This window comes from Gavialis gangeticus, unplaced genomic scaffold (genome assembly GCF_001723915.1).
Source record: "Gavialis gangeticus isolate Ggan-Ray unplaced genomic scaffold, GavGan_comp1, whole genome shotgun sequence".
Classification (NCBI taxonomy): Eukaryota; Metazoa; Chordata; order Crocodylia; family Gavialidae; genus Gavialis; species Gavialis gangeticus.
In genome coordinates this window covers 31469499-31486169 of record NW_017729031.1, presented here as the reverse complement: position 1 = coordinate 31486169, position 16671 = coordinate 31469499, and the positions used below count along the sequence as shown (strand labels likewise).

Here is a 16671-nt window from a genome sequence, read left to right as displayed (position 1 = left end):
GGGGTGGGAGACAGTGTCAAAGGCCTTGCTGAAGTCCAGAAAGACTACATCCACGGCAACACCTGCATCCAAGGCTTTTATGACCTGATCATAAAAGGCAATCAGGTTGGTCTGACATGACCTGCCCCTAATGAAACCGTGTGGTTGCCCTTGAGCATCATCCCTGAAGCCAGCCCATTGCAGATGTGCTCCTTGATGATCTTCTCAAAGAGTTTCCCTAGGATTGAGGTAAGACTGACAGGCCTATAGTTGCCCAGGTCCTCCCTCCTCCCTTTTTTAAAGATGTGGACCACGTTGGCTATCTTCCAATCATCTGGCACCTGGCCTGAGCACCACAAGTGCTCGTAAAGCCCTGCCAAGGGCCCTGCAATAACCCCTGCTAGCTCCATGAACACCCTGGGGTGGAGAGCATCTGGACCCGCTGATTTGAACACGTCCAGCCCGTCCAGAAGCTCTCTAACCCGGTCCTCCCCAGCCTGAGGTCTGGAGGCGTTCCCCTTGAGTCCATCTTGCGTTGTGGTGGGGAAGTCCCGGTCCCTGCCCAAGAAAATGGAGGTGAAGAATTGGTTAAAGAGGTCTGCTTTCTCCTCTGGCACAACCACAAGATTGCCCAGAGGATCTTGCAGGAAATTATTGCAAGTCATTAACTGGTAACATCTGAGAGGCACGGGAATGGCTGCAGGGGAGGCCAGGGGCTGTAATTAAAGCTCCCAGGTGCCCTGGGAGAACTAGCCAGCATCGAGAGGAACTGAGGTCACTCTATGACCCATTAGGCAGCCTCCCTTCCAATCAAATCATAACATCAAGGCATAGCAGGAAAGTGAGAAGGGAAGGATAGAGCTGGGACAGGATAAGAGCTGTGTGGCCAACAGGGTATTGTAGCCATCCCTGGAGCCCAAACCTGGTTATAGTATTCTGGATATTCTGACTGACAGGAGAAAATGCAGGTTCTTGTGATATCATATGTGATAACACTGGAGCCCATAGAGAGCAAGATGGATTTTGTTCTGTCTTTCTGCATCATCAACACTGTTAAATAAGTTATTGATGCAGTTAGAATCTCTGGCTCAAATCAGCAAAGTAAATATGAACGTACTTACAGGCAGCTATGTTCAGCAAAGCATTTAAGCATGTGCCTAAGTTCAACAGAAGTCACCATTACTAATGATGATATAGGAGGCAGAAAAAAGTCATTTCGCTTCTCTGATCAGGTGGGTTCTGCAATTCAAAACCCACATTCATTTTTAAGCAATATCTTTTCCAACTGTAATCACATCATAAGTGAAGCCAGCCCTCAATCAGCAGTTACTTAGCAGGTCAATTTAATTGATACAAATTAAGTGTTCTCAAATGACTTCTCCAGTTCCTTGAATGCAACTGTGCACACATTTAGATAAGAAGTGCACATCTTTTTCTATCTACGCTTCTTGAAGAAATGCTGGCAATGGCCACTGCAGGGGAAAATCCCAAGCTTGGTCATGATTTGATTGCAAATGTAACCTCTGCTGCATTTCTATGGATCACAGAAATTGTTCCATGCTGGTACAAGGAAATGAGGTTTGCTATAATACACGAAAGCTGTGTTTGCTTTTTTAGTAGGGTTACCATACGTCTGCGTTTTTCTAGACATGGCGTCTTCTTGGATACTCCAATCTCCATCTGGGCTGTTTTTAAAAATCTGATCAATTGTCCAGGATTTTGCTGTGCTCAGCATCAATGTTTTTCCCGGCACTTCCCAGCTTGCCCTAGTAAGGAGCTGCTTGGGGCTGGGGGGACACTGGGGGGAGGCTGGCTGCAGGCAAGGGGCACCATGTGCATCTGCATGCGCAAACGCATGTGGCTGGCATACAGGCAAGCAAGGTGGTAGGAGCAGCCATGGCAGCTGGATGCAGATAAGTCTATGGGGAGCAAGGGTTGGAGGGCCAGGGCTTGGGGACTGTCCAGGTGTGTGTGTGTGTATGTGTGGCAGGGTGTGTGGAGGGGATGGGTGTATGAGGGGGGCAGGCTGCCTGCTTATGCTGGAAGAAGCTGTCCGGGTGCTGGGACTAAGTCGGGGCAAGGGGGCTGGCCTACCCCTGCAGTGGGGGAAGGGGGCAGGGGGGGCCCTTCAGCGGTAGTAGTTAGTGGGCCGGTGCCCTTGTTCACAGGGGCAGAGAGGCCAGGAGTTGCTGCAGGGCTGAGGGGAGCAGGGGGCTGCGAGTCAGGAGTGAGGGGCACTGGCAGGGCTGTGATGGATGTGGCTTGAGAGTGAGGGGCACCAGGGAGACGGGGGACTGTGGATCAGGAATGTAGGGCACGGTAGCACTAGAGGGCTGCGAGTTGAGAGTGAGGGGCACCAGCAGGGATGGGGGGGCTGCAGGTCGGGACACAGGGGCACAAGCATGGCCCAGAGGGACGGGGTACTGTGGGTTGGGACTGAGGGGCACTGGTAGGGGCCAGGGGTCCACGGGTCAGGAGTGAGGGGCAGCAGCAGGGCTGGGGGTGGGGGGCTGTGGCTTGGGAGTGAGGGGCAACAGAATGGGCAGGGGCAGGGCACCAGCATATCACTCCCCCCACCACAATCATATACCCCGACTCACAGGTGTCCTCTTTTTTGTAACTGGAAATATGGTAGCCCTATTTTTAGGCCTGATTTCTCATCTGTAGTACTTGCAGTGGCTGGCAGCCTACAGAGCAGTACTTCTGCAGCTCTGACACCCCTTTCCATCATCCCCCAGTGACCTCTCAGGCGTGCCAATGAGAAATTCCTCTCATACTTTCTAGGCTAAGGAATATCGCTGTCATGCACTGTGCTTGTGGAGTCTGGGCAATGCAGGCTGAGGTCTGGAGAATAAAAGGGTGAGAAAAAATGGAGTGGGAAATAAACAGAATGGTCCGGCAAACTTGAAAACACATTTCCTTAAATCGATCCTTTCTGCACTGTTTACTGTATTTAGAAACCACAACACAAGTAGGAGCCTATAGTTCTTTAAGCAACTGAAACTCTGCTCTCGTCTGTGCTGTCCCAGCACTAACAGCGCTTGAAACAACCAGTTTTTCATGTTTCTGAGCCTTCCGGGCTGCTGAGGATTGATAACGTCTTCTTGCTCCACAGCTGAAGTGCGAATCAGCTGATTTGTCTTGGGAGTATTTGTAACAAAAGCCAGATGTATTCGTACATAGACAGAAAGCCCAACATTTGGCAACTAACGGATGATATACTCAGAAGTTCTTATCTTTAAGACAGAGCTCTCTGACCTGGGGCCTTGGCTGTTCTTTCTTAATAGCCATTTAAAGTAATAATGGCCTAGCAATTGTTTTGACAGATTATGAAACAAATTTTCTTTCTTGCAATGCTAAAGCTATGTGATAAAGATGAGCTGCATCTGCCCTGGAAAATTAATTCTGAGCTTATGCTCTGAAGTGACTATTACACAAACAGCACGCTGTTTACTGAAAACATTTTTCCAGCTACTGATGAAAAACTATTTTACCGGGCTTCTTCCTGGCATTTGTTTCAAACACTCCTCCACAATTTCCATTTTTAAGTAAAGGACAAAGAGATGCTCCCTTAGGGGATTTACACATTTATTCTTGCAAGGGACTGAATGCCATTTAGAGATGTTAAAGCCAGAAGGAACAAATAAGACCATCTAGTCTGACCTCCTTATACAACACAGGCCACAGACTTTCACTCATAAGGATGGGCTAAGTCCATAATTTACCCAAGGAGTAGGAAGGAGCATGCTCATCCCCTTACAGAACTGCACTCTGACTTCTTACTCTGTTGACAGAGACTTGCCCAACACCGCCCACGACTGGGCTTAGGGAGAATACACCGTTCCCAGCATGTTCCAGCAAGAACCCCCTCAGCAAGTCCGACCACCTCCTGCTTGGGCACGCCAAACCCGAAACACAGCCGTGAAGGTGCTCTGGAGGCATCCCCCGTATATCTGCCCTTGTGACCTGATGTGCTCCCGTGCGCTTGAGAGCAGCTGCTGGAGCTGCTCTGGAGTGGATTTACTGCCACCTTTCCGTGGCAAGTGTGAATGGGAGCAGGAGGCTGGGCTCTGCTTGGAAATGACCTGTACAGACATGCCAGGGACCCCGTGTAGACATAGCCTCTTTCTGACCTCTTCAACATGTCTTCTATAAAAAACAAACAGAACCAACAGACTTGCAATATGAAGAGCAAACGCTGGTTCCTGAGCCGATGCACGTAATAAGCACAATTGGGCAAAAACGATCCTTGAGATCAGATATAAATCAGGGGCAGTGAGGAGGTGAAGGTTGCATACCACCGACTGATCTCCCAGACCTGCCATGTGGTCTCGAAGAAGTCCTGTCATCTTTCCGGTTTCTGTTTTCCGTGTCATGTCTAGTACCTATTGTACTAGGCCTTGCTCCTGGCTGGGACCTGGAGAAACTACTGTACTACGCATTACAACTATCAGCACTGATTTTTGCCTTTTCAGTCAAATACCCCAAACTCTTCATGGGCAATGACTGTTCACAGACACTCAAGCTTCAAGAAATTTTCTGAACGTGTCACACAAAAGGCATGATGTTTTTACTCTAAATATAACAAAGCACCAAAATAGATGAAAAACACTTTTAGAAAGTATTAAGACTGCTGGTATTATTTACTGCGGTGTGGAATATTTTAATTCAATCTAGAAAATAGCCTGTAGGGGGCACCTCTGCATTGGCTGAACCATGACTGTAGAGCAGTGGCTCTCAACGTTTTCAGACTTGAGGCAGAGGCATCCCTGGAGAGACTGTAGGAATCCTTTGAAAAATACCAGCTCTTAGTTTTAACTTGTTTTTTGACTACCAAAAAATAACAGAACGATTCTGTTGTAAAGGACTCGGGAAGTCCACAATAGGGCAGAATTTTTTTAACGCTATGAATTCCTCTTTGAAATCTCTGGATGTATCATGTGAGTTGTACACATCAGTGCTAACATTGTTATAGCACCCTTGAAAGGATCTCAAGGCACCCTAGGGTGCTGTGGCACCGTGGTTGAGAAGCACTGTATTCAATGAACAAACAGGCCAAGGTGGAGACATGAGCAGCCCTGTTGCCCAAGAGGCCTCTGACATCGTAAAATAAATGTACTGTGAACACTGCTTGTGGGGCCCAAATTACTTGAGCCACGGATGATTCAAATGAGCCTTCAGGATCCAGAAAAAAACGCTGGAACTGAATGAGAACAGTCCAGGAAATATAAGGCCCAAATACAAACCAGCAGTGAAGTCTGACCTTGAATGCTGAGTTCAGTTTAGTTCTCTGTATCTAACACAGGACGGGCCAAAGCAGGATAATGGAAATGTTCAGAGCCGTCTCTGGGAGTGGCTGAAATACCACAGGAAGTGAGAGACATGACATGGGGCATATCACATTTGGATATGAAGAGTAAGAGGAGATTTCAGTAGTATCACTGGAGCAGTGCGGACTATGAGGGGGTACCAAAATCCGCCCCCGGGAGTCTTTACCAGGCAGGCACTGGCTCGCACCCAGAAATGTATCTGGGGGGCCGGAAGTGGGTGCAACAGTGCTTCCTGCCATCCTGGGGAGCATTTGCAGCAGCAGGTGAATCTCTGAGCCCAATAACACATTGGGAGGAGGGGACCAAGTCCAAAATCACGTGTGGCTCTCAAGGAGCCTGCAGGGCTCCTGCTGCCTGAGCCAATGCTGCTACCTCCTTAGCAGCAGCAGCAGCAGGTGGATCACCTGCCTTCAGTGCACAGACAGCCCAGGCAGGTGAGACTTCCTTTCCCCTGATCCCACCCTGTCTGTAGTGGTCAGCATCCCCCCTTCTCCATGGCGCTGAATGAGCTTTCTACACCTCCAGGAGATTTCACATGGACAATGAGTGGTGTGGAGAGCTGGGGTAGAGTCTGGGCAGAACAACTGAGAACTTCTACATCTCCTCCCATCTCCAGGAGACTACACTCTTGGAAACAGAAAGGCCATGACATTTAAAAACCAAAGAAATGCTTCCACACAATACTACGCTCTCTGCTACAGGTTATTACTGAGGCACGTAGCCTAGGAAGGATTAAAATAGGGTTAGATATCTTCAGATAGAACTTGTCATAAATGACTAGTTATAGGAGCCTCCCCTCCAAAAAACCAGTCATTTTAGGGCGATGGCCTGCTTACAAAAACAGAACAGTATTATACTTCATTAAAGTGAAGATATTTGGATGCTGCATCTTAAGAAAGGAGATTGTTTAGTTGTCTCACACCTCGTACGATTAACAACTGGACTTGCCCTTACACTGGTCCTAGATAAAAAGGACATGAACTTCCATTCCTCAGGTTTCATGACAAAACTGAATATCATGAAGCAAGTATAGCAAGTTATAACAGCTATAGGAGTTGCTCTGCTTTAAAAGTACATGGTACCAGTCATTTCTGAACTTGACAACTAGCCTATCCTAGTAGGGCAGTGCCCATGTTTCTAACATCATCACTTTAATTAATTCACAATGTTAAAAACTGTTAAATAGGAAAAGCATGGCTGCAAAGCCTGCAATATAGTGAAAGATGGAAGTAACAAGGTCCAGTCCCAACTTTTTCACTGTGTCAAGTATTTGACTTTGTGCAAAATACTCCATCTCTTTGAACTTGAGCTATCTGTGTGCAAAATCAGAAATTGTAATAATATCTATACAAGAAAGTGATACACAGCAATCAGACATCTTTGTCTCATCTGTCAGGGCATTTTTGGATAAAGTCTTATTTTTACACAGCAGAAAACCAGTCAGCATAACAGAACTAGCATAAGTGAAACAGAACAGCAGAACTTGGAAGGAAGGTGGATTATATTATAAACCAAGCCAGGCTTCTGTGGGAGCCTTTCAAAAGAGCTAGGAAAAAAACAGATCTGTCAGGACAAAAGAGCTGTACAGATTTGCAGCTTCAGAAAGCTTTGATGATGCATCTCATAGTTCTTGATTAAGAAATCTCTGGTGCTATTGCATTCATTTTTTATTATCTTCATGCTATAAAACGTCTCTATGGTGTTGGAAACAGGATGCAGAAAGATATGAGTGGAGAGGGAGGAAACAAAAACCCTAAAATGAAAATTTATCAAACGTTTATGACGGAGTGTATTTCATATTTGGCTAAGATATTCATTTTTTTTATTCTTTCTGGACTCTATTAATGTGATTTAAAAAAAAAAAAAGAAAGACCGCTTAGATTCGAGAAAAGAAAGGAAAGAAATCTGAGCATGTGCCTTTCACAAAATGCTTGGAAACAAAGTTCCCCCACTGTGCCTCCCTTCTTCAGCACTATTAACAAATATACTAAGATAATGATTACTCTCAAACCTTCGTCCCCAAGCATGGCTACTGCACAGCCAATACACTAGGTCCCTGGGACTGCTCAGCCAACACACTAGGTCCTGTCCCTGTAGAAAACACTACTTTTATCTCCCTATAGGCAGATGGAACGAGTCACCGGGCTTAGCAAGTACGCAGAGTAGTTGGAGCCCACGTACTCCCTTCCTCAGGGTGTTTTAAAGAAACACTGCTGTCCTGTTTCAGAATCGTAAGTAAATGGAAGTTGGGTGTTAAAATGACTGATATTGGGGGTGACAGAAGGAGACAGGAAAGGTGCTGTTTCCAACAGAATTATTCTCTCAGCTTGTATATATAACCTCAAATACGGAAATGTCACAGCTGGAATCAGATCCCTTGTTGTTCTACACTTGCAATAAAGGAAACCCTGCTCCTCTGGAGCCTCCTCTCAAGTGATCCCCTGGAAGATCATGAGTGTATATAATCAGTCACCTCTATAAAAAGACCCCATAGCAGAGCCTGCACTCCATCAGGGCTCTATAACATTTGCAATAAGTTGATATAGCCCACTTATAAAAACCTGGTTTATCCATTGTTAGGTCTATAATACTGCATTAAAAATCACTTAATAACAGATACAGCAGCACTGGGATTTGTTAGTCTTTCTTATGGGCTTTCAGAGGATACAGCTGGGATTAGACAGACCCCACATTTAACTTTTCATTTTCATAGATTGATGATTCATAGATGCTAGGGTCAGAAGGGACCTCAACAGATCACTGAGTCCGGCCTTTCATTGATATAAATTGGTTAAATCGACCTGATGCGGCCCATGTTCTTCTTGTAAAACAAATATTTCAATGCTCTAATTTTCCGGTAAATTATATCAATGGCAGTAGACTAAGGATTCAAAAGCAACCCTACAACAAGTCAATGTGCATGGATGATAGAAGGGAAAACAACTTCATAGTCATATTTCCTTAGCATATTTCAAGACAAAGTATTTCTTTTAAATAGCAGGGAAGGCAATAATCATTTCAAGATACTGTAATAGCATTATTATATGTCTTTTTAAATCAGCAGGGAGTATTACTGGTTTATATTAATTTATTCTGCTTCCAAAAAGCCATGATATTCTGAAACCACCATACAATAAAAGGATAACAATGAATCATTGGTGCCAATCCTGCATATGTATCAGTGGGGCTCTGCAGAATACCTGTGCTCCAGTGCATCTGCACTTAGATTAATTACACATGGATCTATCTTTCCTTCACTATTACAACATATAAAAGACTAAATCCTGACAGGTACAAAGCAGCTTTGAAGCGAATGGACACGAACAGGAAAATTTTGTGCACAGAAGTTCCTGGAACGTGGCCAAGTACTCACAGGATATAGCAGATAACTCCTATACTCCACATATCCGTTGCATATCCAATAGGTTCATAGTTTATAACTTCTGGAGCCACAAATTCAGGTGTCCCAAAGAGAACTTTGAGGGAACCAGCAGTTTCTGCAAAAAAAGAAAGAGAAAATCTTTCATGGTTGTAACATCTTTTTCCAAGGAGGGGAAAAATAAAGTTTTTTGAGCAACAGGTAAAACATCTTTGCGCTCATTTATTTATCAGACTGCTCTTTAACTCCCTCAGGCAAATTCCTGCTTGAGCTGCTACCAGCTTTAGCAACTTTTTGGCTGATGCACAAATAGCACAGGAGAATTATTATTTGTTAAGCATCAAAAATGCACACAGTACTATACTAGACACATAATAAAGAAAGATTCACTCCTCCGAAGAATTTTGTTTCTAAACAGAGGCCCTGGACACTCTGGGAACCCAAGAAAATGGGTCATTTTTAATGTTTGGATTCAGATCTGAACTACCCCAAAGCTTGTGGAAGGTCTCAGCTCAGAAATCTGCACAAGAGCTAGACTAGAGCTGAAAGAATTACCATCACCATTATCAAAGCCTGGGCGTCTTGTGTTGAATGGCAAAAATTAACTGGGAAAGGAACTGGGGGGGAAGGGTGAAACAAAGCCTTCCTCTTCTCTCTACCCCATCCCGATCTGCTTACAAAACATTTTGCTGAATAAAAGCAATGAAGAACATTAACAAGGGACCTCTGGTACTCAACTATATTTGAAGGTGCCCACGGAGGGGAGGAGAAAGAAATGAACTACATATGGTAGATGCCCTCCTGAAAAGAGTCCAGATACTCCAGTAATCGGGCAGAATAAGACCCTTATACAGAACAGAAACACATCACAACATATAAGACACTAAATCACTATTACTGTAACAGTGCCACATTATCAGCTAAAGTAACCAGGTCTGTGCACTATCTGTGCTGCATCCAGGTTCAGATAAGGTTTTTAGACAATGCCTGGAACTAGCACAGAACGATCAGACAAATCGAGATATGTTCACGTTATCTGGAAGGCATTTTAAGCATATGGGGAAATATGGATGGAAGCAAGTGCAGGATGGGAGGGCCTGCAATGCATGGGAGAAGGCAGAGAATGGGAATGTCTGGGAACCGGAGAGGGGAAATGATCCAGTGCAAATTTCAGTAAATGATATACGCTGCATGGAAGCAAATGGATTTGTCTTGGAAGCCTACTGCTGTCCAGATGGTGTGACTGCCTGGACACTCGGCGCTTAGCTTGAGTGAGGCCCATTGTACCACTGTTAGTCGTTGTAGTACAGCTGCAAATCAATGCCACTCCACAGGTATGTAGTGAAGGACAGTCCCTGCCCTGGTGAGATTATAGTCAAAATAAGCAAGACAGACCAGGAATGGAAGGGAAAACCTGTGGAAGGGATTCTGGTCCTCCTAAAGGTAAAGCAATCAGGGTCAGAAAGTGTTGCCTCTTTAATGATTATAAAAATGTAAAAGTTGTATCAGTATGTTAGACTACAACTGATCCCGTGTGGCAATCAGAACAGAAACTGCCATAGTACGCATTTATTTCCCCAAGCCTCCAGGAGGTACAATCCGCCACATCTTAACTTTTGAAGAATTAGTATCCCTACTCCATGGACGAAGGACCCAAGGCCCAGCTAGTTAGGTGACTTGCCCAAAGACCACACAGTAATTTGGTGGCAGTCTCAGCTTCATGCCACCCACTGACGCTCCTCTCTGCCCGTGGGCATACACTGGACACTGCCATGGGGTATTCCCTCTGTCTCTTCAGTTTCCCATTTTAAGCCCTGCAAAACCCTTTTTTTCTTCTTCCCCCCGTAAATTGTGCTGACGAGCTCATTCAGACTATGTTCAGATGACACATTAGTAGTGCTACATATGCCTTTGTAGCACCACAAAAATCATGTGTTCAGACATGTGCACCACCTGTAGCACTGCAGAAATGGTGCAAGTACTCCCTCCCCTCCCAGGGTGAGGGACAGGGTCTGCTGCGCGGACAGTTCATGAGTGCTGCCCGAGTGCTCAGATGCCATCAGGGCTTGGGCGAGGAGAGGCTACAGCAGTCTCAGCGAGAGCCCCGCTGCTCTGAGTCCTGGCTCTCAGCGAGCGCGGGACTGGGCCCACCCACGGCAAACAACCCAGCCTGGTTTCAGTCCTACAGTCATCAACAGCCTGGTCCAGGGGGCTACAGTGCTGCTTGCCATGTCCCAGAGGGGCAGCAGGCTATCAGTGTTTGGGTTTGCCGAGAGCCTCCCCATGAGCCTCCCCAGTTCACTGACTGGGGTGGGAGGTGGGAGAGAAAATGTGGGTGATAAGAAAAGAGCTGCATCCCCTGGATGCCTTCGAGATGACCCTGTAATGCTCCAGCCAGAGGTCTCTGTGTATTTGTCTATGCCTCACAGTACTGTATTTTTGTAGTGCTTCAAAGTGCTGCTGCACTTGTAGTGTCACAAATGCCCATCTAAGCACAGTCTCATAGATCTGTGTAATACTCACTTTCTAGGGACTGAATCATAGGAGTGTCAGGCTGAAAAGTATCTCAAGAAAGAAGTCTTCTAGTTCATCCGACTGCATGGAGGTAGGATCAAGTGTAGCCAGAACCCTCCCAACAAATGCTTGTCTAAACAATTCATCATAACCTCCAGAGAGTGAAATTCTGTAGGTTGCCTATGTTAGTATTTCTTTATTTGTATAATTTGGAAAAAAATGCTAATATTCAACCAAAATCTCAATTAGATTGAATTCTTCTGCCTCTACTATACATGAAGCACAATAACCATCTTTTACATATCGAAAGAGTCCTGACCCTCTTCACTCTTATTTTTTAGATGAAATAAACTCAGTTCCTTCAACTTTTCCTTGCTTCTCTCATGAAAAATTATTTAAACTTATCACAAAAGACCAATTTTTTTAAAGTAACCTCAACATAATCTCCAGAACCTCGGGCACAATTTTTTAACCACCAAGTGTTTTGATATATGTTTGTAACTCTCGTGAAATACTGCACATGCAAAAACCAACATGCATAATACTGTCCACAGGTTAAGAGGCAGCTTTTGAAAAGACAAGCTTTAAAGTACAAACATATTGTGGGACAGTATCTCTCTTGCACTGGCTATACCCAAAAATAGGCATCTCCTACTCAATAAAGACCTCAAAACTTTACCCTGCTGTTTACAGGCTTGGTACACAGGCAGGATCCTGTATTTGGTTACCAATTAAGTGAGACGGACTGTGGACGAGCTAGTTGGAAACTGGCCCTTTTTCTGTACTGGGTGTAACAAATTGATTTAAAAGAAGGTCTTAACAGCGCACACGATGAAACCTCCTGTGTCCCCAAGAAGTTTATCTTAAACAATTTTTTACATGGGCTTCTAAGCACACCAAAAAAGGTCAGGAAAATATACCACTACAGCTTTGGTATTTCCTGACAAAATAAGAGAATTAATTAACTGCAGAAAATGTCTGCAGAAGGATCTCTTAAGTACCCCAAGGTAGATCAAAGTCCTGAAAATGTAGATGCGCTAGATTGGTACTGGTTACAAAACAAAACTAAAAACCCCTCTAATGTTATAAAGAAAAATCAGTCGGCCCTTCCTTGGTTCCCACTCCCATTGGACTTCTGACCAAGTAAGATTTTTGAATTAGCCTCATAAATTGCGGTCCTAAACCCAAATCTATGGAAGTCGGTGAGAGCCAACAGATGTAGGAGTATGCTTCGAATATGTCAAATGAGATGGCTAGAAATAAGAAGGGACCAAGTAGAGAAGCCAATACAGAATGGCTTAGAGCTATTGCTAATATAGACTGTTTTCTTATACCTGGAAAAGGCTTACGCTGAATGTTGGATAGCTTATTGACTAGCACAGGGGTTTTTTCTTTCTGTTGGACCAGTCAGTGCAATACTGCCTGTTTCTGAGGGCTGCTACACTTGCTACATCTTGAATTCAGATCATTTTGATACAGCTGGCCAAATTTAGCCCTGGCATAAAATGAGAACTTTGGATTTACAACAGAAATTAATTTGCTTCATAGATAAAAAACAGTGCAAATGCCTGTAATGTCACCATGGCAGCAGGAGCAACACACAGGGCCAAATTAATATGCTTGGTAGGAAATTAAGGTCAATCTAGCGCCCACAGCCAGCAATTTACTACTGCTGAGAAAAGCATAAACTGATTGTAGATTTTGTACATGAGATGAATATGCAGGGTGAATCCAGCTTGCTTTCCCAAGTGCAAAAAGCAACAGAAATGAAACCACAGGTTAAGAAGGTAAGAGTTCAGTGTTTCTTTTACTGTACCTGGGTTAAAGTCATCTAAAGGCTCTGCTTAGAAAAGTTACCATGAGGACATCATTCTGCAGTTTCATGTTGTGTCTCGATGATAACATTTGCTCACTTTACGAGCAAATACTGGTTCTGCAAAGTGACAGCTGGAATTTGATGGCCAGTCCGGGTTCTTTCACATCCCCACTGAAACCCAGTGAACAATTCTGCGGGTGATCCCTGAATCAGAACAAAATCAGGCTCGCTACCCACACGTAGTGAGTAATGGAAGCTAATGGAAGCCTCAAGGGTAGCATAGTCTTATTTCAGTTAGTCAAAAATCAGGCCTAAGTCTGAATCGAAGCAGGTAGCAGATTGCCTGAATAAGAATGCCACTTTCACAGACACCCTTTTCAGTGCATAACCACATCTGACAAAGTTTGAAAGCAGGATGTTCTGCTCCAATTAAATCAACATATTCTTTTAGTAAAGACTTCTGTTTGCACTGGTTGGTGGCTTTTAGGACTGAAAGGAAAGGGAAGGATAAAGGAGTATAGCATTAAGAAGAAGATAAAAATTCCAACTCTCACTCATGTTAGTAATTTGTTCTTCCCTTTCTGTAAAGGGATCAGGTATAAGTTCATGTAAGAAGGAAAAAAAATCACAACCACAGGCCCTTTTATTAGTCCCCTTACCGACAATGGAGAAAGTAATTCACACAAATTGTCCTTAGCCCACTTTATTGGGCTAAGTCTACAGACCTAGTAAGAAAGCAGTGTGAGCAAGAGACATGGAATCTGACCTTAAGCAGTTTAAGTTTTGGAATGATTTTTCTTCTCCTGCTAATTAAAAGGTAAACCAGAAATTCATGGCAAAAGAAACAGAGCCCCTGAGGTTGATATTCTTCTCTTAGATAATCAATTTGCAGTAATTCTTTGCCACATGTGATGTTCCCTTCTCAAACTAGCCGTGTAGCCACCAAAGGCTAGTTGCCAGCTCAATTAATTCACTTTAGAGCACTTTTGGGCAGAGGGCCGCTTACTGAGTCTTGGCAAGCCATCAAGGGCCACATAACAGGCAGCCCAGGGCAGATAAATATTAATTTTCTAAATTTTTTAGGGGTCCCACAGGCCAGATAGAATGGCCTGGTGGGCCTCATCCAGCCCCCAGGCCACATTTTGCCCACCCCTGCTTTAGGGTGACACTTAATGGAAAGTTACAGCTCAAAAGACAGTGCAGGGGGAAGTTACGTATCATTCAAGAAGTGGTTTAAAGTAAAAGGGGCTTTTTAACTTTAATTATTTACAACTAGTAAATGCTGTAATATAAACCCCTCTGACCAGCAGTACATCCCTTTAGGATGAAATTTTGCAATGGTCTGGTATGCACATCAATTCAGAAGAGAAAGCATATCAAACAAAGGGTAAATGTAAGTGGAATGTAATCAGACAAGTTGGAAATTTCCTAGAATATCAAGATAACTCATACTTTTATAAAACTGTCAAAGGTCTTTAATGAGCATAAGTGATCAAGATACGGATTTCAATATCTTCATAAGATTTTGAAGGTTGTAAGATTGTTTGGAGTAAATGTGATGTATTTATCTATGCACATACCTACTTTCAATCAACAGGGAGAACACTATCCAGAGACACATGTGCCAAACACAGACAGTCAAAATCCCAAGGCTGAATAGATTCAGTCTTTACAGGCGAGTCTAAGCTGCATAGACTGAACCAATAAGCAAGTGAACAGACATTCACTTTTGATTCCAGAAATGCGGCCACATGCCTGCAGTAACCCCAACTAGAAGCTGGGGGGCACCAGAGCACACCTCCTTGTTGGGCTGGAGCAGACATCTTGGGCCAAGGCTGGCCCACCCACCCTGTGAGCGGTGGGGTTTGTGGTGAAAGTACAAAGCATCCTGGGATGCTGGCGGACTGTGAGTTGATTTGAATCTGGAGGGGATCTGGGAGAGAAGTTCAATAAATCAGTTTAACCTAAATCAGTGAGGTCTGATACTACATCCATCCAGGTTTATCTCAAACTGGTTTTAGCCATTTTAAAAGTGGTCTGTGTGGACTGCACTTCTGTTGTGTTACAGATCTGAACCAGTTTCCGATCACTTATACTGGTTCATGTGTAATTTCTGTCTCTAGCCACAGTATTTTTGTAGTAACTTCTATGCAGACTCATTGAGAACAGACACACTCTCTGCTTTCTCATCTACATTCTTGTTTTATACTTCTAAATATAATAAGAATAATTGGACTGAAAGTATATGCTTGTACTTATTGAAGAACAGACTAGTTATACACTGCTGTTCTACCTGTCATACAGCTTGTCATTTCAGGAACAAAATTAGCAAAAGATGTCTTTCTTACCTAATCGTCTTGCAAGTCCAAAGTCAATGAGCTTGATACTTGTACCAGTCTTGTTGACACACATGATGTTTTCTGGCTTCAAGTCCAAGTGGACAATGCCCTGTTTATGGATGTACTGAACTCCTTCTGAAATCTGCTTCATGTATTTAATGCACTCTCTCTCTGTCAGCTCAAAGTCTTCATCAATGATTCGTTCAAAGAGTTCTCCCCCAGAAACACTAGAAAAGACAGAAATAAAGGTTTTTGCAGGGTTTTTGGTAAAGCAGATGCTTCCATTTTTTGAACAGATATAGTTCAAATATATCAGAAGTTACTAAAAGTCTTTCAGGCTACAGCCTATGTGCTGTAATGGAGAGATTTCCATAGACCCAAGACCTCTCTCGCCCCCAGGAAGATGACCACTCTTGTACAATCCTCATTGTGCATGGTATAAATCAGCAGATCTCATCCTTTTTCATACTGTGCTCCTAATTTCCATGTTTGGGTACTGACATCTTAGATAGCTGGGAACTAACCAGGAAACTTTCACGTTTTGCAACAAGAAATGGGTAATATGGCCACGATCCCTCGTAAACTGTTTGCAACTGGCCCCCTAAACAGTCAGAGACTGGGAGTGCGAGTGACTTTCCTCCTCCAATATAAAAAAATGTATATAAAGCAATTAAAAATTAAAAGCAAATGCTGAGTGGAAAAAGAAACTGAAACATAAAAAGAGAACCTGAGTAGTGTCCACCCACTTATATGTTAACTATTTTTCAGGGAGCAGGATTACACTTAGGTGCCTAAGGCTACTTGGATGCTTAATAGATGGAATAGGACCTATCAAAAAGCATGAAATCCTGACCAAGTGAAATAATAATGCTTTTTGACATTGGCTTTAAAGGGGCCAAGATTTGACCAAGTTTTTCTCAGATTGATTTCTTTCTTTCTTTCTCAAAGCATCGCCCTTTTAGTTGCTCATCTCTATTCAGATTCTGTTTTTCTCCATTGAAGTAGCAAAATCACTGTTTTTTCCAGGGCACAATCTGTTGTATCAAACTGTTCCTAGAGCTGAAGGTGGACATTCTTCATATGGTCAAAATAAAGCAAAATGTTATTTTTGATTCTTAGTAATCACTCATCTGGTTCTTCTCCTAATGTCCAAAGATGGGAAATACTTTAATTACGTGGTGGGGGGGTGACATACAGAAGGGAGCAAATGGTGAAAAACAGCTTTGCCCTCATAAATCTGTTCTAAATGAAATGCGACATACTCTTTATACAGCTTAAGATTTGGCAACATTTACTCTTGCTGCCAAATGTAAT

The 16671-nt window shown here is 43.7% G+C and overlaps 1 protein-coding gene across 3 annotated transcripts in view; it reads right to left on the bottom strand.

The window, feature by feature from the left end:
• Positions 1–16671, bottom strand: part of MYLK (myosin light chain kinase) — a 286443-nt gene that overhangs the window by 26633 nt on the left and 243139 nt on the right. For all 3 annotated transcript variants that reach the window (XM_019522572.1, XM_019522573.1, XM_019522574.1), the window contains 2 exons: positions 15367–15584; positions 8683–8806 (listed from right to left, as the gene is read on the bottom strand). In XM_019522572.1, coding sequence (XP_019378117.1) covers positions 8683–8806; positions 15367–15584 — 342 coding nt within the window. The remainder of the gene's footprint in view (positions 1–8682; positions 8807–15366; positions 15585–16671) is intronic.